General features: G+C 39.7%; 1 protein-coding gene across 4 annotated transcripts; it reads right to left on the bottom strand.

Annotated features, from left to right (window-relative positions):
- Nucleotides 1–169: 169 nt before the first annotated feature.
- On the bottom strand, nucleotides 170–16,155 carry tsc1a (TSC complex subunit 1a). 4 transcript variants are annotated; one of them, XM_053654040.1, is made up of 22 exons: nucleotides 16,024–16,155; nucleotides 15,298–15,521; nucleotides 13,424–13,527; nucleotides 13,023–13,175; nucleotides 12,619–12,763; nucleotides 11,153–11,307; nucleotides 10,942–11,015; nucleotides 10,692–10,852; nucleotides 10,481–10,593; nucleotides 8,560–8,722; nucleotides 7,425–7,543; nucleotides 7,251–7,299; nucleotides 7,022–7,102; nucleotides 6,100–6,577; nucleotides 5,935–6,005; nucleotides 4,821–4,987; nucleotides 4,406–4,588; nucleotides 4,081–4,191; nucleotides 3,838–3,960; nucleotides 2,541–2,728; nucleotides 2,209–2,373; nucleotides 170–750 (listed from the first exon to the last, which is right to left on the bottom strand). In XM_053654040.1, exons 2-22 carry the CDS (start codon nucleotides 15,404–15,406, stop codon nucleotides 297–299), a joined length of 3,366 nt encoding a protein of 1,121 aa, XP_053510015.1. In that variant the 5' UTR covers nucleotides 15,407–15,521; nucleotides 16,024–16,155; the 3' UTR covers nucleotides 170–296. The 4 variants fall into 4 exon arrangements, with proteins under 4 accessions (XP_053510015.1, XP_053510014.1, XP_053510016.1 ...); XM_053654039.1 differs by having other exon boundaries at nucleotides 15,298–15,484; XM_053654041.1 differs by having other exon boundaries at nucleotides 5,962–6,005; nucleotides 15,298–15,484.
- Nucleotides 16,156–21,875: the final 5,720 nt, after the last annotated feature.

The following is a 21,875-nucleotide window of genomic DNA, read 5'->3' as shown; positions in this document are numbered from 1 at the left end:
CCCAAAAACAAACAAGACCCTAAAACATAGTGATCCTATAGCTTTAAACCCTCGATGTGTAGATGTGTATATATAGACACACACACACACACACACACACGTCTCTCTTTTTTTGGCCGTTTTGTAATACAGTAGCGCTTTTAAAAATTTTTGCTAAAACAATGCAGTCCACTCTTTATTTTAACAAGAGTGCTGCAGAGCTCAAAACATTCCCCCCCCTCCCCCCTATCATTCTGTCTAGTGTTGCAAGCAAAATCTACAGTGGCAGTCTCGCTAACTCAACCTTCCCAGCTCCTTTATGTCTTCTCCTGGTGGGTCTCGTTGTAATCCATGATGTGCAGGTCCTGCTGTCTGCGCCTCTGGATGTTGTAAGTGCGAGCCCTGTGCCGATCCACAGGTGGGAGGTCGGGTTCTTCCTCTGCCAGCCTCTGGGACACTGTGAGCTCAGCGCGTTTCTCAGCAGGCTCCGAGCTCGCGTCATGAAGCCGGTGGGCGTGCTCCTCCTCATACGGACTCTTCGTCTTCTTCAGCAGCTCTTGGTTGTGCATTCCCAGGAAGCTCTCGGCCAAAGGGGAGTTGCAGGACAGGACACAAAGGTCTTCTTCCTGACTGCCGTTGATCAGTGCAGTGGATGGTAGTGATCCGGGAGACAGTGGGGAGAGCTCGCCGTTCACACATGCATAAGAAGTTTCCTCTCTTTTCCCTGACTCGGAGGTTTGAGCCGACGTGGAGGTGTTGCTGCCGTTTGGCCTGAAATAAATACAAACAGAAATGAAAATTCTACTCAAGGTCCTCTTGAGGATGAAACATGGTACAGCTTCAATATAGTCCTTTTAAAAATCTGTTGTCTAAACTCCCAGCCAAATTTTCACCCTTGATCACCTGCTCAAAATGTTCGAACGTATTGGTGCGGAGTAGCGAAGGTCAGCAAACAATGTTTTTAAATCACTTTCTTAATATCAGTATCATTAATATTAGAGGTTGACTGATAGTGGATGTTACTGATACCGATAACCTATTAATCAACCAATAACAACCGTTTTTAAAATTGATACGCAATGAAAACATAACACTCAGAGTAAAATACTGCTGAGCTTAAAATAAGCAGCACTGAAAATGTACTGTACTTTTTAAAACGAAAAACAATTATATTATATATAATTATATATTTTTATTTACTTATTTATTTTCATAAATATGTATTTATTTACTAACTATTAATAAATATGCAAGTAAATAAAAAGATATACATCCAAAAAGTAACACTCCAAATAACAAATAAAAATCAGAGACATCCAAAATAAATTAAAAAAACACTTCAAATAACACAACAAAATTAGTCAGTGATGGTTTTTCCCGGTTTTGTCCACTGCGGAGCGGCTGAGAAGGATCTGCTGTCATTATACAGTAGAGAGTGGCCTCTAGAGGGAAATAAAAACTACCGGTGTGGATTTTTACCGATATCCGATAGTTCCAGCAATCGTTTATCGATCCCGATTAATCTGCAAAACTGATCAAGTGGTCGACCTCTAATTAAAATTATTGTTACATTGTTAGATCTGACTTCATTGTAGGCCTATTTAACCTTTTTTTGTTAAAAAACAAACAAACAAAAGATTTGACCATTTTTGAACAAATTATTCAGGTGCATCCCTAATGATATAGTTAACTTATGTTAACTATATACTTCTTGTTAACCAAGTCAAAACATTCACCTTTTGCCTTGATAGAAAGCGAGGGCGCCACATCAGCGCATCCTTCACATGGGAAAACTGAGTCGAGACAAAAGCAGCGGCCAAAACATTACTAATGTTAGATGAGGGGAAAGGGGGCGGGGCTTCCAAAGTGTCAGTTAACATCGGAAAGTTCAAAAGACCCGCGCAGTTGTCAATCATTCCAGATTAATTCGCTTGTCTTCGCGGTTTTAGTTTGGGTGCGGTAATGCTCTTTTTGGGTATTTTTAAATGAAAATGAGGAGCTCCTACGTGAAATACATCAAGTTTGACAAATGTGAGGCTTTCAAAGGACATTTTGGTATCCGTTAAAAGCACCATAGTTCAAGTTAATACTAATAATTGGGAGGTGTGGGGGGGGGGGGGGGGTTAGCTCCACATACCAAGGTAAAGGAAGATGGAAGAAAAATGGATGGAAAGATGTAAAAACAATACATTTTTACACAGCTTGTTAAAAAGATTGTATGCTGCATACCTCCGGTTTTGAGGGCTGCCTGGTTCAGCTGCTCCTCTTGCTGGTGTGCTGTTTGAGAGGCTGGCGAGCTCGAGCTGACTATACAGCTGGAGCATTTCTGATTGTAACGCCTGAGTCACATGCTTTTGGGCAAGATACCTGTTCTCAGAAGCTTGTAGCTGCCCTCTGTGGGACAAAACACACATCAGCAAAAATGTTGGAATAAGTAGATAGAATCTAACTCAATCAAGGTACAAGAGGTACAAGAAAGTTAAGCCTTATGATATCCATAACCAATAGTTACACCACTTTAAACCTCACGTGAAATGCTTTGATAAGCGAGAAGCACGTACTTGGCCTGATTTTTGACATTTTCCAGGAGTTTCTTCTGCTCCAGGATGAGGTGCTCTTTCTTGGTAAGCTGGGTCTCCAGGTCGGTGATGCGTTGCTGGGCCGCCTCCAGCCTCTGGCTCTGCTGAATGGAGCTCTGCCTCAACCGTTCGGTCTCTCGTGTGGAACACGTCTGCAGCATCTTCTGCTCCTAAAAATCACACACACAAAATGTTTTTAAAATAAAAATGAACATACAGCACAGGGTTCTGATCTAGGGCCATTATCATTATGTACTTATGGTTTACATATTTTACAGTCCATACAGGATTTCGAGGAGTTTTTTTTTTTTGCAATCATTGATGTAACAATGAATTCTGCCATATACCACTGAATACTAAAGGAAAATGTCATGACATCTGTCCGTGCTCTGAATTTCAAGAGAAAGTAGGTCATGCTGCAAGACAACGACCCTAAGTACACAAGTCGGTCTACCAAAGAACGGTTAAAGAAGAAGAAAGTTAATGTTTTGGAAAGGCCAAGTCAAAGTCCTGACCTTAATCCAATAGAAATGCTGTGGAAGGACCCGAAGCAAGCAGTTCATGTGAAGAAACCCACCGACATCCCAGAGTCGAAGCTGTTCTGTACTGAGGAACGGGCTAAAATTACGTTTAATTAAGAAACGTTTAGTTGCAGTTATTGCTACTCAAAGGGGGTCATGCCAGATACTGAAAGCAAAGGTTCACATACTTTTGCTACTCACAGATGTGTAATATTTGATCAATTTCCTCAATAAATAAATGACCAAATATAATATTTTTCTCTCATTTGTTAAACTGGGTTCTCTTCGTCTACTTTTAAGACTTAAGTGTGAAAATCTGATGTTGTTTTAGGTCATATTTATGCAGATATATAGGAAATTCTAGAGGGTTCACAAACTTTCAAGCACCCCTGTATATAATGCTCATTTGCATTACTATTATGCACTTTCTGGTAGATGCTAAAGAGTATTTCACTGCTTTGTACCTACACTTGTGCAATGACAATAAAGATCTATCTATCAGTGAGTAAATACTGTTTGGGTCAGATCTGACCTGCATGATGGTCCTGGTCATAAAGGATGCAATCACACTGATTGATACAAAATTGTGAATTTAGGATATGTTAGTACATGTTGAAGATTTTGATACTTCATACATCAACAGGACAGAAACCATTAAGTACTGATTTAAAACTCTGTCAGTGTATTGCTAATAAAATGAACACTGCAACTTATATATATATATATATATATATATAAAAACATAAAACAATGCTTACTTTATGCGAGTCTGGTCCAAGATGCTGGACTTCCTGCACACACAGTTTATTGGCTTCGCCCAGCAGTAACAGCTGTTTGTTCAAGAAGGCCATCTGTTGCTCCAGGCTTTCACTGTTGTTGAGCTGCGATGTGAAGAAGCAAATTTAAACAGCATTTTTACTAAAAAAAAATAAATAAAAAAGGTCATAATACTTTAAGCATTATGCAAATGCAGCTGATTTTAGTCCAGATGTTCCGCTCACCTTGATAGACAGCTGGCTGAGCAGGTGTCCTGTATTGCACACTTTGTTATTGGCTCTCTGCAGCTCCGCCTCCATCTCACCCATTCTCTTCTTACTTTCCTGCAAGTCACTCTAACGAGGAACCAAGACACATTCACGTACGTTCACTATTTGAATCTTTTTTTCTAAAGCATATTCAACGATCGCCAAACATTTTTTTTTAAAATCCAATCCACCAAACAGCGACCACTCATGTTCATTTATTAATTTCCCTAAAGGCACGAACACCTCAGGCACATGATCGATTATCTGCTTTTCCTGTTGTTTTTGAATGAAATGTACAGACCTGCAGCTCCTGAGTTTTGGTACAGAAGTCGTTCCTCTCATGCTGGAGTTTCTGGAGTTGGTTGTGGAGCTGCTGCACCTGTGCCTCTCCTTCCTGCTGCAGACGCTTGGAGCGCTCCTGCTCTTTCTGCAGACTCGCCCGCAGAGTCTGGATCTCCACCTCCTGCAGCCGCAGCTGGGCCTTCTGCAACATCACCACACACAAACGCTTGATAATTTACCAGCATGGAGAGATCCAATGTGATACTCATCAGTTGATAAACTAACAAGAACGCCGTAAAAGACTTTCTTTCGCAAAAATGATTCTACACAAAAGGGGGTTCACCAGTCATATGTATATAAGTGAAATGAATCAATCCCTTCAATTTGCATATATTTATTTAATTTTAAACATGTGTAACACTGAGCTTCTTCACCATGGAGATGTTCTGCTCCTCCAGCGCAGTGGCGTTGATGACACGACGGAGTAGGCGGCGGTTGCGCAGTGCGTGCTGCTCTCTTTTATGCCTCTCGTAAAGCAGATGGTTGTGCAGGAGCAGCAGCTGACTGCGCAACAGTGCCATCTCATCCGGAGCTCCTGAGCCTACGTATGCAAAATAGACCATCATCAATAGCACAAAACCTTTCTTTAATGTTCCATTACATAACTGTTCTACATTAGGGGTGTAATGATACATCGTGACACAATGCATGGCTAAATGCGACAATGTGCATTATGGAAATGTGCAATAATATGCGGAAATGTGTACTGTTTGAACACCGGAGATCCCAATCTGCACAACCGGCAGAGTAAAATATATATAGAGCACACTGGACCCGAAAGCCCCGGATCACGATGACCGACACGCATTATACATTATACACTTACATGACCACATTATAACAGTTAAAATAACTCTTCAGCAGTTTTCAAATGACACCATCGCCGCACCTCTGTGATCTATGGTGCCAGTTTAGCCGACTTTGGAGCTCTATTTCAGCTACAGCGCTCATTATATTTCATTCGAAAAGTTCTCAAAGTCCCCAGTTTGCTTATTTAATTCAATCAAAAATTTGGGGAGAATTCATAAATGTATTTATTTATTAATTTTTAAAATATGGTGAAACTGTAACACGTTTTGTTTACAATAATAAACCTACTTTTTTTTTTTTATTTATACAGACAAAAATGCACATTGTTTGGCATTGCTGATTATACAGGAGGAGCCTGATGAATCTAAATTTTTCTTCCTTCAAATTTTGTTCATATTTCCTTAGAATTCATTTATGAGCGCAGTATCGTGAATCAAATCAAATTGTGACGAGTGTATTGTTACACCCTATTCCACATATATATCTAGAGTAAAATCAGAGATTCAGGAAAACAATTTGTGTGGAGTCATTTTAAAGGAATGACTTAAAGGAAATAATTAGGGAGGAAAGAAATGAATACAAACAGACAAGCAGGAGAGGATCCAAATCAGGACAGGTTGGAGGACAGATCTTCATAATAGTCTGAAGAGTCAATGTGTATATTATATTACTATATACCTTTTCCTTTAGTGCTATGCTGTTTACCTCCACAGTGTGACTCAGCCAAGGGGTTTGATGAGGAAGGAGATCTGAAAAGACATAAAATATCATTGCGATTTCATTTATATGAACCCGGATTCATTAATCTGGATCCATAAGAAAGACTCCTATAAGCCCATTTACCTCTTTAACAGTTTTTCATGAAGGTCGTGACCTTGCTGAATGAGGCGATCCAGCACCTCTAGAGGGGACGTGGCAGATAGATCCCCCACCTCCACCTCCTCTCTGCCAGCCAGCTTCTGCTGAGATTCGGCGGTCCTCCTCTCCACAAACAGAGAGGCTAACTTGGGCAAGGCCAGGTCGAAGAGATTCTCGTAGGGAAACGAGCCCTTAAACAGCTCCAAGGAGACGTCATCAGCTGCAGAAGGGCTCAAGGAGTTCTCTATGGGAGTGAAACACGGCCACAAGTTCCAGGAAGGCTGCTGATCTGCTCCTTTAGTGGTGTTCACTGCCCTGTCTGGGGTGGAGGCCAGATTATAAATGCTGGGGTTTAAGGGGAGGGGTGTGTCAGTGGTGCTGGAGAAGGACAAGTCCGGGGCTGGTGTGGGGAGCGGATCGAGTTTGCCCTGGGTTAGTGTCAGCAACTCTGCTGTTATGGCATCTGAAGTGTAACAGTGGTGAAAGATGAATAAAAAATATTATTACTACTACAAACATTTTCTCAACCTACAACTGTGCTTCAACTGGACAGTGACAAGGTTTCTTTAAATTGGCAATGAATTCAGCTTTGAGATTTAATATGCTTCTTGAAACAACCCATCTAAACTGTAAGGGCTTCAATGATCATAGATGGTAAAAAATGATTAGTAAAGGAAAGAGTGCATTGGCATGTTTTCAAACAGCATAGTCACTCATACCCATAGAACGAGACATTGTTACATCATTGTTAAGGATGAACGCTCCTAGGCAATTTTTAGTATTATCTTGGACACTCAACAATAAATATAAGGAATGGATTATTTTACATACAATGGTATACAATTAAAGTGACACTTCGATTTGACTAAACATAAAAATTAGCCTGTGTTTTTATTTAAACACCCACCGTCCTCTTTCTCTCTCTCAGTCCTCTTCACAAAGTCAGAGAGCTCAGTCAATGAGAAAGTACTAAGACCATCACCTGGACCTGAAAAACAGCACAGAGCAACAACAACTTTTTACTCTGAAACAGAAGTCCATATTCTGTAGCTTAATGCAAACACAAAAAGAATAAATGAAATATCACAATAAAAGTAAAGACTGACTGCCCGAAACTGAAAACACTGTATGCTCACCTTTGCCGTTGATAGTTGTGGGGTTGCCTTTTTTAATCTCTTGACTTGTCTGGACAGGGTCATGTAATGCAAGGATTTTCAAATGAAAAGAGATCAAATTCAGATCATTCACAACATGCTTATTTCTTATAGATGGCATGAATTTAAATGTAATTATTCCATTTAATATTATACCTTAGGGGGTGGGAGAGTAATGCTGATGGGTTGGGCGGTGTTCTCGAGTTCCCCCGAGAGCAATAGGAGAGGGGAGGACTCTGAGGGTGTGGAGGCAGATGGAGTCCACTTCCCATCCACTGTGAAATATACGTTACTCAGCCTTGTACACTAAAAGCAAACTCGTCTTAATTTTGAAAAAAGTGTGAAAAAATAAGTACACCCCATGGAAATTGTTGGCTTTTTTTGGTTGGTGTCATCATGCCAAGATCTTAAGAGTTCTGTAAGGCCTTCAAAAAAATGTTTTGGATGCCAAAGATTCTGGCAAGGGATTTAAAAACACCTCCAAATTATTTGAAATACATCATTCCACTATAAGGAAATAATCTACACAGATTTGACATGATGGCCAATTTGTCCAGGACTGGCCGTCCCAGCAAATTCAGCCCAAGAGCAGACCATCTGTTGTGAAAAAGTCTCCAAGAACCCCAAAATCTCATCACAGGATCTGCTAGTAAGTCTTGCAACTGTTGGTGTCAAAGTGCATGCTTCTACAATCAGAAAGAGATTACACAAATTTGACCTGCATGGGAGGCGTGCCAGGAGAAAAGCTTTTGCAAGACTACAGTTTGCCAATGGGCATATAATAAAAGACCAGGCCTTTTGGAATAACGTGCTCTGGACAGAAGAATCAAAGATAGAGTTGTTTGGCCACAGTAACAGCAGACATGTTTGGTGCAGACCAAAGGCAGCTTTTCAGGAGAAGCATCTCATACCAACTGTGAAGCATGGTGGTGGAAATGTTATGGTTTGGGGTTGCTTCACTGCCTCAGACTGAACAGCTTGCATTCATTGATTCATCTATGAATTCTGCATCATATTAAAGAGTGCTTGAAGATAATGAGAGGCCATCTGTTCTAAAGTTGAACCAAAAGTGGACCTTTCAGCAGGATAATGATCCTAAGCATGCGAGCAAATCTACCAAAGAATGGCTCAGGGTGTACTTACTTTTTCCACAGAAGAATATCACATCTATTAATATCTGTGGAATATATATATATATATATATATATATATATACACACATACACATACACATACACACACACCATTTATTTCATACACACATCACAAAACAGCACTTCAGCGCCCTGACCTGGTGTGCTTGGGACCCGCCCTAATAAGTGGGAGGCACTGTGTGAGAGATCAGAGACGGTGGTGGGGGACATTCCTCTGGAGCTGCTTGGGGTGCTCATCCCACACGCAGAGGAAGGGCTCCACATGGCCTCCTTAATCCCTGAGGACATCGCCTCAAGACCCTGTCAACACAATCGTATACCGCATATCTCATTTAAAGTCACAACGCAATTTAGCTTGTTTCCTGTAATGTCGTCTTGCAAGTTGGTCTAATACAGTTTCACCAAGAATCGCCCAGTCTCACAGAAGGAGACTCTTCCAATCAGCTAAGAATGTTAACTCCTGAGCTACCACGTCCTATAATATACAGTTCCCTCCGAATCTACTGCAACGGCAAGGCCAATTAATTTGTTTGTGCTATGCACCCAAGACATTTGGGTTTGAGATCAAAAGATGGATATGAGACAAGAGTTTAGGATTTCAGCATTTATTTCCTGGTATTTACATCTAGATGTGTTAAACAACATAAAACATACAACCTTTTGTATCAGCTGATTTTTAGGCGAGCAAAAGTATAGGAACAGATAAGTCTTGAAGTAAAGAACACTTAATATTTGGTTACATATCCCTTGCTTGCAATAACTACATCAAGCCTGCAACACACTGACTACCAAATTGTTGGTTTCTTCTTTTGTGATGCTTCCAGGCTGTTATTGCAGCCTCATTCAGTTGTTGTTTGTTTTGGGGGGTTTCTCCCTTCAGTCTCCTCTTCAGGAGGTAAAATGCTGCTCCACTGGGTTAAGGTCTTGTGATTGACTTGGCCAGTCTAAAATCTTCCACTGTGTCCCCTGATGAAGTCCTTTATTGAGTTGGCAGAGTGTTTTGGATCATTGTCTTGCTGCATGATAAATTCACTCCCAATTCATTTGCATGCATTTTTCTGTAAATTGGCAGACAAACTGTTTCTGTAGACTTCAGAATTCATTCTGCTGCAACCATCAGGAGCTACAACATCAATAAAGATTAGTGAGCCTGTTCCTGTTGTTTTTGGGTTTTTCTTAACAGCTCTCACAATCTTTTTGTCATCATCTGCTGCGGTTTTCCTTGGCCGACCCTTTCGGTATCTGTTGCTCAGTGCAACAGTGGTTTCATTCTTTTTCAGGACATTCCAAATTGTTATATCAGCTATGCCCAATATTTGAGCAATGTCTCTGAATGATTTTCCCCTCTTTTCTCAGCTTCAAAATGGTTTGCTTTTCTCTCAAACAGCTCTCTGATCTTCACGTTGTTTTTTCCTTTTTAACAGCAAATGCAGTCTTTACACATGAAACTGAAGGCTATAACCAAAAGTAATTGTTCAGAGCTATGTGTTGTTTAAAGAATCAATCTAACCGGACACACCTGGGTAACAAGAAACACCTGTCAGTCACAGGTCCCAATAATTATGCTCAATTACAAATGGGATGGACTGATACAAAATGTGCTACTTTCTATCTGGTTTAACACGTCTACATATAAATACCAGGAAATAAAAGCTGAAAGGCTAAACTCTCTTCTCATATTCATCTTTTGAGCTCAAACCCAAATGTCTTCAATAAATGAATTGGCCTTGCCATTCCAATACTTTCGGTGGGGACTAATTTTTTTTTTTATCAGAAATCGTTTTATATACCAGAACAGGTTTAATTCCATAAGTACAATAAGTACATTTCTGCATTTGAACTTTTTCTTCAGTGAAACTTTATTGTATTTCCATACTTTAAATGAAAGTAAGTGTTTACTGCATACATTTACGCTTTCGTAATTTGAACCTAATTTTATCAGTGAATTTATTTAGTATTTAAATTAAGAATTTGAGTACTTTTATCACCTTGGTGCTTTTTTTTACTACTCCATTTCATGTCCATTTGTGAGTGTGAGTGCTTGGCAGGATGATTTACCTGTTGCTTGGGGGTCTGTGAACTGAGGCCTGGGTGCTGAGTGACTGTCAGATGGGGTAAGGATAGGGAAAGGGACTGGCGAACTGTAGCCATTGAGGTGAAAGATGAACTTCCTGTAAAAAGAGACATACAACGCACAAACCTTTGAAACGGACAAATTCTTTAAACGAAAATAAAAATTGTATTGGTGTAGAAATGAGTGCGTCCTAACCATGTGTGCTGAGATCTGCGCAGGACCCGCTGCTGTCGACGAGGCGCCGTGGCACATGGTCAGGCAGGAACGAGTAGCCCTCCTCACAAGACGCTTCCTTAGGGTCCAGGGACACTTTGGCACATTCAATCACAATGTCATGGCTCTCAAATCTCTTCCACCTTTAACCAGCAAAGGAACAGGTTAACTTAACAACAGATTAACGTGCTGATAAGTGAACATCACTGACATTTTGTTCAATCAGCCTCACCTGATTGGGTCCAGTTCATAGTCTTTGGTTCCGGTGACAAGCTCTGGATGGATCCGCACATGTTCAAGCATCGGCTGATGGAAACAGGACCAGTTGGGTTTAAATGAAGCGTGACGTATGGAATTTTATTTGATACCTAACAAAATGGAGCATAATGGAGAACAACACAGGAGCAGCACACACACACATGCACGCACACACACACACACACCTTAACTATTTCCTCAAAAGTGTCCACGTTCTCCTTCATGCTGTAATGGGCGCGCAGATAGGACACAAAGTTGCAGGGGTACATGCCGTAGAGACGATGAAAGAAGGAGTACACGCTGGCATGCAAGTGAACCGCATACACCCCCTGAGCATGGCCTAGAGGATACACACATCACAAAATGAATATTTAGAACATTACATTTATATTTACAATGTTTAGGGAAACTTTACAGTAGTGTCTGCTTGCACATGTTTAATGCTCAGTACTGATTTGGATTTGGTTATGGCCGTTAATGAAACTCAAGTAAACAACACCGAACTATGTTGAGTATGTCTTTGGGTAACGTCCCCATGAAATCATAATGGACGTTTTGTGGCTTTTAGTACGAATATGTTCACTTTAAGGTTATCTATAAGCGAGTGTGCTCCAAAACGATGACAAAATTCACATTTAGAAGATATATGCATTCAAAAGTTAGTCTCTCTCTGCCACCAATATGAAGCAACTATTTTGATGACATCATTTCACACTTCAGCTTCTAGTTTGAGTTTCTGTCCAATCAAATGCTCTCGAGAATCTGACGTGTCCCGCCCCCGACATTATGAAAATCATTATAAAAATACTGAAGTTGCCGTTGTTGAGCGCGAGAAATCATATCAGCAAGCGTGGGTGGTAAATATGTCTTAGGCTGTTCGAACGCACAGGTTTTATTCAGTTTCAAGAAGAAATGATTATTTATCTGTAACATGAAGTAATGCTAATAAAATAAGTAGCTTGCTAGTGACATTGAGAAAGCTAAAGCTGTCTATTCTGTATAACAAACTCACAAGCATCTACATTGCTTACAGTGATGGTTAGGTCAGTGTAAGATTTTTATGGATCATTAAATCAAATTGTAAAACAGCAAACGGTGGTTTAAATCGATTACTTAAAGTCCCTGTGAAGTGCCTTGAAACATGCAGCATTATTTGATGTGCTCACATGATATCCACTGAAACAGGAAGTCAGGGCAGGACATATAGAGTAGCTCCTCCCCTTTTTTAAATAGCTTGAAATCATTCCCTTTGAAGGAGGTATTTGTGCCAGCTTACATCCATAGTACTAACACTCAAGTACGGCTTAGCCCTGGCTGTGAGGTAAGCTAGAAGCGACTGGCTATTTAAAAGAGGGGAGGAGCCACACTATATGTCCTGCCCTGACCTGGGTCCCTAATCGATTTAAACCACTGTTTGCTGTTTTGCAATTTGATTTAATGATCCATAAAAATCTTACAGTGACCCAACAATCACTGTAAGCAATGTAGATGCTTGTGAGTTTGTTATACAGAATATACAGCTTTAGCGTTCTCAATGTCACTAGCAAGTTACTTATCTTCTTAACATTACTACATATTCCAGATAAATAATCTTTATACGCTACAAATAAATAAGCATTATTATAATAAGGATTATTGTACACCATGTTACCTGGGTTTCTCTGATTCCAAGCTGCAAGTCGTCCGAAGATGTCGAAAAACTCAAACAGGAGCTGTTTGCTGGTCTGTTGTATCATGGGTAGCAGGATGACTAACACCAACACTCCAGTTATAAGAACCACAACATCTGACTCAGTCTGTTGATGGAGAAACACAAAGCAGAGAGAGAAAAATAAGCAACATGACCAAGTAGAAATATGATTAAATACAAATATAGCAAGACTAATTGATGAGAATTTCATGAAATACCGACATACAGCATTTATTTATGTATTTGTGTAACCCATGTTCAGGTTCAGTTTACACTCTGTATCTTGGAAAGAACTAGGGCAAGCTCCATTTTCAAAAACCACAAGTTCAGAGATAGTTCTGCTTGGATGCCTTCTCACTCAGTACCTTGAGGCATCTGAGTAGTGAAGCGAGCAGAGGGAAGCGAGCGATCTTGTGAATCCACGGCGGCTGCTTGCGAACAACATGACCGAGGAGGGTGAGGGTCGAGAGCCTGCCGCTCGGCTTGGCCATGCACTCGTTCATCTTGTCTAAAAGGTGCTTCAGGGCGAAGGCGCGCACACACACACACACACACACACACACACACACACACGTAATGATTAATGCAGGGACTTGGCTTTAAAAAAAATGAAGCAAACCATTCCTAGGCATTAAAACTAATGCATTTGAATTTGAACAGCCTTTATAAAAAAAAAATTAATAAAAAATTAAATTTTAAAAGAAGAGGCTGAAGGTGTATGAGAATATTTTTCACTGTGGATAGTGTGTGCAAATTCTGCCCTCACCTTATCGTGAGGCTCCCTGATAGAGGACAGGAGGTCCACAGCCTGAGGAGAGCTGGTGTCCAGATAATAATCCACAAGGCCATTGAGAAGCACAGACCCTTTATCTGACATAAATAAGACATTATAAAACTCAGCGTGCAAAATCTTACTGTACCGTCAGCTGCTACTATATAGATTGTAGGTATACAACTGAGAGCTGGTGATGGTATAATACCAATTCTGTGATGAATTATAGAACACACCTTTCAGTCTGTACAGGATTTCCTGGGTTTTTTTGTGTGATTGTTGCGGTCAAAAACGCTCGATTTTGCTGCGGCTTTTTTCAAAATTTGCGATGTGACTTTTTTTTGGCGGAAAACTACTTGAAATTGCCGGAGTTGCAATTGCAGGACATTGTTTTGCACGGTTTGTTAGTAAATGAGTCCTTCGAGCTGTATTCAAGTTTGACGCACATGAATCGGAGAGCGCTCCGGCTGAATGCGCGTTGTGATGACGTCCCAAACCTACGGAAAATCTGCTGCGATTTTGAAAAATCGCAAGCTCTTCCGAATATTGCGGAGTTTGCGTTCATTTCTGTGATTGCAAAATCCTAGAGGGACTATCCTGTCTGAGACACAGGTATAGCAATGTTTTGTTTTTTGGAAACTACTTTTTTTTTTTCTATAATGGTTACAAACTCTGATTGAATGCAGGTATGAGATGTTGAAGTTTTAGATCATTCAAATCATTTAATTTTGAAAATATTAATCAATAAAAAAATATTATAATGCAGCACTACTACTTTGCCCATACTTTATAGAAAGCCTATATATTGTGATGAATGACGTTTATTACAGAAATGTCTAAGAATTGTGATGTTTTGTCATAGTGTTCACACTGAATACTAGGCACAGCTTTTCACTGCTCCTACAACTTGTGCAAAAGGATCACCGAAGTACTATACAGAGCCCTCCACTAATATTGGCACCCATGGTGCCAGTATTAAACCTGTGGGGTGAACTGAAGAGGAGAGTCCACCACCTTGAAATCTGAAGGAACTGGAGAGATTCTGTATGGAGGAATGGACTCGGATACTTTACCATGTATTCTCCAACCTCATCAGGCATTATAGGAGAAGACTCAGCTGTTATCTTGGCAAAGGGAGACAGCACAAAGTATTGACTAAAAGGCTGTCAATAATTGTTGCGCAGCTATATTTAACAAAGATTTATATATACACACATATACAGTTTATTTATATTTATATATATATATATATATATATATATTTATATATATATATATATATATATATATATATATATATATATATATATATATATATATATATATACACACACACACACATACATACATACACACACATATACCTGTGTTTTGTTTGCAATTGTTTGATATCCATGAGAGCTGAGTATTTTTGTGAATGTTTTTTTTTTTTAAACAAAAGATCAAAAGGTTAAACATTAAAGACAATTTTTCCACAAACTTCTTTGCTCATTTACCAAGGGTGCCGATATTAGTTGAGGGCACTGTAGCTGAACATCAGATCCTTTACAAAACAACCACTTCAAACGGTTTTATTGTTAGTGGAGCCATAAACACATGATTAATAGTTAAGCATTAAAAAGGTAACTGTTGTCAGTTGCTTATCCAGTTAGATCTTTGTAAGCAAGTACCTGGAGCTCAACAAATTTTAGTTAAACACCGTTGACCTATATGATAGATGTGCTTACTAAAATGGTCGATACACAGTATGTCTAACCCAAAAGTGGTGACTGAGTGCTCTATATATCTAACCCAAGTGTGAAGAAATGCAAGCATGTGCAAGCTGCATGGTAATAAATAGCTGACAGTGTGATGTGAATGTGACAAACCTGCACTAAGGTTCTCCTGTAAGACACTTCGGACCTGCTCCAGCTCATGCAGATCTGTGGACTCCAGAAGCGGGAGGAGTTCAAACACATTTGGCTGGTCTTTGGCCATGTTAGTGCAGGACAGATGGCAGGACTACAGGCTTTGTCACAGTGGATCCTAAGGCTATGTTGGGTCAACATGGAGTGCCTGGGCAAAACATGTTGATTCAGCTTATGCCTGAGAGCTGTGCATGCATCAGGGTGGTGATAAACAGTAGATTAGGTTAATATTCCAAGCTGAACCATGGATCTGTTCTCAACAAAGCAGGACGTGCAGCACAGCACTGCACTGCATGGAGCTAACGTTAGTTCCAGTTAACGCTTTTACTGTTTGTTATAACGCCATATCTGCAGCTACACCGCATTACGTGACCAAACATGACTGCAATCAAACATTGCTGCAAACATGACTCCAGGAAACAGACATTAAGACATTAATCTCACATTCAAATGAAGCACTTTAAACACTCTGGCTAAGAATCCAGCATAACGATTGACTGACAGCAACATCCCTGCTAATGTTTAAACGTTAGCTAGTTGGCTAACACGCTGAAAACATCTCGTTTAGCTCGGGCTAACAGCAATGACACGCTCCCACCTCAAACACATTCATCAACCGAAAATATCTTAATTACAATCCACCGGATTACAACTCGCCAACTGATTTAAAACACTTTGTTTTATTACCTTTTAAAAAGCCTGGACCTTACACGATGCCGCCATCTTGGACACCTCACGACCCTGTGCGCGTTCTCCGCGGAGGAAAAAATAGTCCCACAGCGATTTCGTAATAGGTCCAAGTGCAAATACAAGTTCAGCTATCACTACTAGAGGACGCTCATAGAATTTACGGTCACTATCTTACAGTAATGCAGCATACACAATTGCCGTTACGGGTTTGTGATTGAATCTAGAACAAATCTAAAGGGAAGGAATGGAGCGGAGTTGAGCGTGACAGGATCTGAGTGCGCATGCGCCGCATTAAAAACAAATTACGTCATTCATGTTTATTCATCACCTGCAGGCTGGATAGGTAGCGCCAGGTAACCTGATGATGATATGTTATATAACATGTAATTAGTCAGATTTCTTCCCAGTGTTTGATCCTCTACAGATATAGAGATAAACCTGTGCAGATATACATATGAACTTCACTATCACAGATATGGGGAGTAACAAATTACAATTATTTTCTTAGCCCATGTAAAGGAATGCTGAAATACATCAAATGAGTTCATATTGAGTTTTTAATATGTTTGCCTCGCACCTCCAGGGTTAGGGGTTCAAATTCCACCTCTCCCCTGTGTGCGTGGAGTCTGCATGTTCTCCCCGTGCTTTGGGGGTTTCCTCCGGGTACTCCGGTTTCCTCCCCCAGTCCAAAGACATGCGCTGTAGGCTGATTGGCATTTCCAAATTGTCTGTAGTGTGTGAATGGGTGTGCGTTTGGTTGGCACCCTGTCCAGGGTGTCCCCCGCCTTGCAACCCAAGTTCTCAGGGATAGGCTCCAGGCTCCCCTGTGACCAGGTGTAAGATAAGCGGTATGGAAAATGGATGGATGAAATATATGAGAAGATAGCGGTTGTATGCTAGGTGACATTGCTTTTGGGGTGGTGGTAGCTCAGTGGTTAAGACTGAACTAGGACTTCTGATCAGAAGGTTGTGAGCTCAAAATCCTAGCATTGTTGAGCCCATGAGTAAGGCCCTTAACCCTCAACTGCTCAGTTGGATAAATGAGATAAATGTGAATCGCTCGGGATAAGGGCATCTGCCAAAATGCCATAAATGTAAATGTACATTGCTAGCTTAGTTACAATAGTTATTAACCAGAAAACAATTCAGTGACTTCAACTCTAAATGATAACAATCGGATTTTGCTGTTAGTTCCTTAAAGCAAAAGAGCAAGAGCTTCTTTTCTCACTCATCATTTTCCAGTGACGTTCAACATCATATTAACGAGAACTCAAACCTAGATATAGTACAGACATTGGAGTAAATTCAGTGTTCAAAGTTACAACGCAATGCAGCTAAACGACACAAAGTTAACGCACAGACTTTGTTCAACTAGTTGGCGATTCACAAGATGACAACAAATCGAACCCCCAAACCTGCCGGTGTCAGGCAAACGTGCTAACCACTAAGCCACCTCTGAATTCATTATCAACAATAATTTTGTAAAACTATATACTTTGGAGTTGAAGAACTATTTCTGAATAAGGGAAGATTTTAAATGCACATACTATATATAATTAGTTTGTAACTGGCTTTGTGTTTTGTTGTACCATAACGTTGTAGCATGCTACATTTTTGTAGTTGGTCCATACAGATCTAGAACGTTTACAAGAATTATACATTATACATAATTTTCTGTACTTTATACAACAGAATATTGTCTTGTAGCAAGTACGAGACTTAAAATGTGTTTTTCAGTAATGATAAAGTAATCTGCATAGCACTAGCAGTACTAGTACTAGTATAATATTTATACTACTGAAAGATTGCATCAAAGGACCTTATAGTATTGAAACATTAACTTTACTGTAAAACTAACTGCCAAAGTTTCTTACATTCGTTTTTTTAGTTTACATTTGATATAACACAATGACTTTAATAATATCAGCAGGCCAGGGTGAGTGCAATAAGTTTAAACCAGGAGTAAAGCTATGTAGAAAAGCTGGCATGAGACCTGTTAGCTAACTAGCTAACATTTACTAGCTAGCTACCTAATAGCCTGCTAGTTTATTTAGGTAATTCAGATAGCTGGCAGTAGGTATATAAAACTTAAATACAAGTTATAACTAATTTCCCATCCAAACTGGTAACGGATATTTTTACATCTAGTGGAGTATGACTGTACTGAAAAACAACAGCTAAGAGGTGAGGTAACGTTTACATAGCAAGCTAATAGAAATTCTAATACTTAGCACAGTTAGCTAACTAGTTACTTGGAAAAGCTACTTTAAAAAAGTGACTGCTTTTAATAAACTTTAATGCTTTAAAAACGCATAAAAATTCGTTTAATATTATTCAATTGAAATAGCGGTACAACTAGAAGTGCAGCAGTGCTATTTATGCTAATTTTCGATTAGCCACACAGTCCTGTAAAATAGTTTAACAGTCTATTTAAAATGTGTCATTACTGTAAACATACATCGCAGCATGAAAGCTGTAAATAATATTATAATAGTAAAAATAAGTCATTTTACAGTGTGTAGGCAAAATATACATCTTTTAAGTTCTCTAGTTTTGTACATGTGGCTGTTTTCAGTGAGTCAGATCATTTGGTTCAGCTCATGAGTCGACTCTTTCGTCTCCCAAACGATTCCTTGCTAAAAAAAAAAAAAAGTTTGCAATATTCTAACCAGTGATTGTTTTTCGTGTGGCTGAATTTCTTTTATGAACTCTTGCATTCTAATTAAACTACACTGCGAGAGTAACAACACTGCTTACATCTACACACACACAAAAAAAGGAATACACGATTCATATACATGCGAGTCGGCTCACAGCGTTAGCCATAAAGAGTCGATTCAAAGAGTCAGCTCGTTAACAAACGACACACCGCTAGTCTGCAGAGCAACATTCATTTCAGAAAAGACTGTCTCAAGGATTATGTCATCTTTCAGACTCTATGTGCTGCAGATAAAATCCCAAAGCATTAATCAAGAAGACTGGACAGATCTAAAGATCCTAGAACAGCTTGATCAAGTTTTTCTCTTTTATGTGCATGCATCACTTATAAAGATGCTTGATGCTTGGCAGCTGCTTACAGATGATTGATCTGTAGCTCTCAAAACAGACATAAAGGCTATGCAGAAATATTCAAAGGCATGTCTGAGGGTGCAAGGCTCTACATATTTTATATTGTGCCTAATAGCTGTACCACAGCTAGGTGGTGCTATAAAATTTATTTCAGTAGTATTTCAGTTCACTGCTCATGCTGTGAATCCTGGTTTGAGGCATAGTCTAACATTTTGGTCTCTCATTTGTAATTGCAGCAGACTTTCTCTCAGCTCACTCCAGCATACTATTTTAGAAAGCTGCCAATGTTGTCTGTGCCTTTGGCACTAATTGCGTAGGCAGCCATTTCGTTCCTGGCAGGGATTTACCTTTAATTAACCAGAAAGCCACCAAACCATATGTTGTACTCTCCCACACAGCCCTGTGGTGAGCTGTGAGCAGTACTAAACTTTCCTGCTTGCCAGCAAAAAAAAATGACATGAAAATGCCCAGTGAATCTAGTTGGAAGCGATCCTCTTCAGTACCTCTGATATATCAAAGCTAATGGATCACAATGACAATGACACAGGGATATCTTATGTTACTGTCTTCATCTACTGGACCAGTAGATGTCCATCAGTCACCATGTTTTGTTCACTTTGATCTTCAGTAGCAAGGTCATTTCTATTTGAGAAACGAGCTTGCAACTGCACCCAACTGCAATTACAGTAGTTCATAGTAGCGTAATCAATAAATGATAAGACCATCATGCATCTATTATATCTCCAATCATTTTTTTATTTGAGGTGGCATCGCCACTTCATAGCTCAAAGGGGACCTGGTTCGATCCTGAGCTCAGGTTACAATTCGTGTGGAGTTACACGTTTTTCTCATGTCCGATTAGTATTCCTCCACCTCCAAAAAAAACATATCAGTAGATCTGAATTGCCTACTGCACAATTAAATTGTGAATGTGTGTTATGCCGTTTGATTGACTTGCATCCCGTTCAGTCTGTATCCCCGCTTCATGCCCAGTCTTCCCGGGATAGGCTCCGGATCCACCGCAACCCTGACCAAGAAAGTACAATTTAATAGTGGACCAACACTTTTTCAACAGCTCCTGCTTTCTTTATGTTAGAACATGTAATTCATAGATGCATAGTGATAGATAGATAGATAGATAGATAGATAGATAGATGCATGTTTGTTCAGCAAAAAAAAGATTTGATTGCCATTAAAAGGTATACATTCAGGAATACAGAAATAACCGATGCATCAATTCCATACTCATGCAAAATCATATACTAGATTGCTTTAAAGGCTTTTTGAAATCAATCTTCATATTTTGTTGGGCAAGCACGATCTACATTATTATAATCTACATAAACGTCTATGTTTATTTCATTCTTTTGTTCATGTTTTATTTCTTGCTGCTATGAAGACTTGTGTTTAGCTCGTAGTGCATCTCCATGAGGTGGAGCTGTTTCTCTGAATCAGCTGCCTTCCTCACGGTCACCTCCTCTTAGTGTTACACATACATCTTACCCATGATCACATACCTGTAAGTCCTAACATACATTATAACTGCAATATCCAGCATAAAGAACATTTGGAAAGTGCTTCCTTTGCTCTCTGTTTCAAATGAGCCAGATGTAATGAGAATGACTCCTATTTGTTTAAAATACTCCTCATGTTTAAAATACTCCTCATTTGTGCAAATGATCTTTATCCAATTATATTATCACGTTTAATTAACAACCCCAGTGAGTGTTTTTGTCTTTGTTTTACTTAAGGTACCACATCTCTCTGGTTCTTCTGGAGTAGGATCTGCAGACTGTTACATGTTCATGAAGCATCCTCAAGAAAAGCTTACAGTTTGCACAGGAATCTATTTACAGTAACGAGAAGGTGTCCATGCCAGCCGCGATCAAGACAGCTGAGGTTTCTCCTTTCCGGGCCTACTGCTAAAGGAATGGCACGACCTGTGATTGTCTTTTGTTGTGCTAGACGATCGAGAAGCAGCCTCCTCATTAAGTTCACTCCACTCAGGAACAATTAAACAGACATTTACGCTTAGCCTTTACAGGGGGGCAAAACAGTTTAAATTAAGCATGTAGTGAACATATGCTACAGGAAGACAAACAAGCACGCTATATGCAAAGTAGGAGGCTTCCTTTTTTCTTATTGATGCAGATTGGCTTTCCTGTAAGCACTGCAGGAGATTCTTTTTCTTCTTCTTCTTCTTCTTCTTCTCCTTCTTCTTCTTCTTCTTCTTCTTCTTCTTCTTCTTCTTCTTATTATTATGCACATTAAACCAGCCCCAAACATTATTTGCATCATGTCTACCCCACCCAAAAAAAAAAAATCTGTCCTATACTTCTGATACAGTAATTACTCTATGCAAATAAGAAGCAAAATAATTTATTAAAAATTCACCTTTGCAATATATTGCCACCGCGGTAGCTATGAATAGAACTGTAAGTTGCTGAAATCATACAGGGAGTGAAGCCATGTAGCCTGATCCACGCTGACACTTTGAGAGCCGAGACTCAATTTGAAAATGATTGAGCACGTTTCATTTATTGGAAGCTGGAAGCATCTCAGGGCAGGAGCTGCCATCTTCTCTTATCCTCGCTTCGGTTTCTTCTGGAGGGGTCTTAGAAAGAAAAGAAAAAAAGAATCCAAATGAGTGATTCAGGGAGACCAGTCTCAGTGGATAATGAAGTGGAAGAAAAAGGCTAAGTGATAGCCTTGGATGCGCACTGTGCATTTACAGCCCTACTCGTGCCAGGCTCTTCACCCCTCCATAACTAACATGCAGT

The sequence above is a fragment of the Ictalurus furcatus genome, chromosome 22 (assembly GCF_023375685.1).
Source record: "Ictalurus furcatus strain D&B chromosome 22, Billie_1.0, whole genome shotgun sequence".
Lineage (NCBI taxonomy): Eukaryota > Metazoa > Chordata > Actinopteri > Siluriformes > Ictaluridae > Ictalurus > Ictalurus furcatus.
This window is presented reverse-complemented; position numbering and strand designations above follow the sequence as displayed.

Coding starts and splice junctions, on each gene's coding strand:
- tsc1a (XM_053654040.1), bottom strand. CDS start 15,406: ATGGCCAAAGACCAGCCAAATGTGTTTGAACTCCTCCCGCTTCTGGAG. Junction 4,589..4,820: donor AGGAGCAGAACATCTCCATG/GTGAAGAAGCTC, acceptor GTGATGTTGCAG/AAGGCCCAGCTGCGGCTGCA. Junction 751..2,208: donor GGCAGCCCTCAAAACCGGAG/GTATGCAGCATA, acceptor TATTTATTTCAG/GCCAAACGGCAGCAACACCT.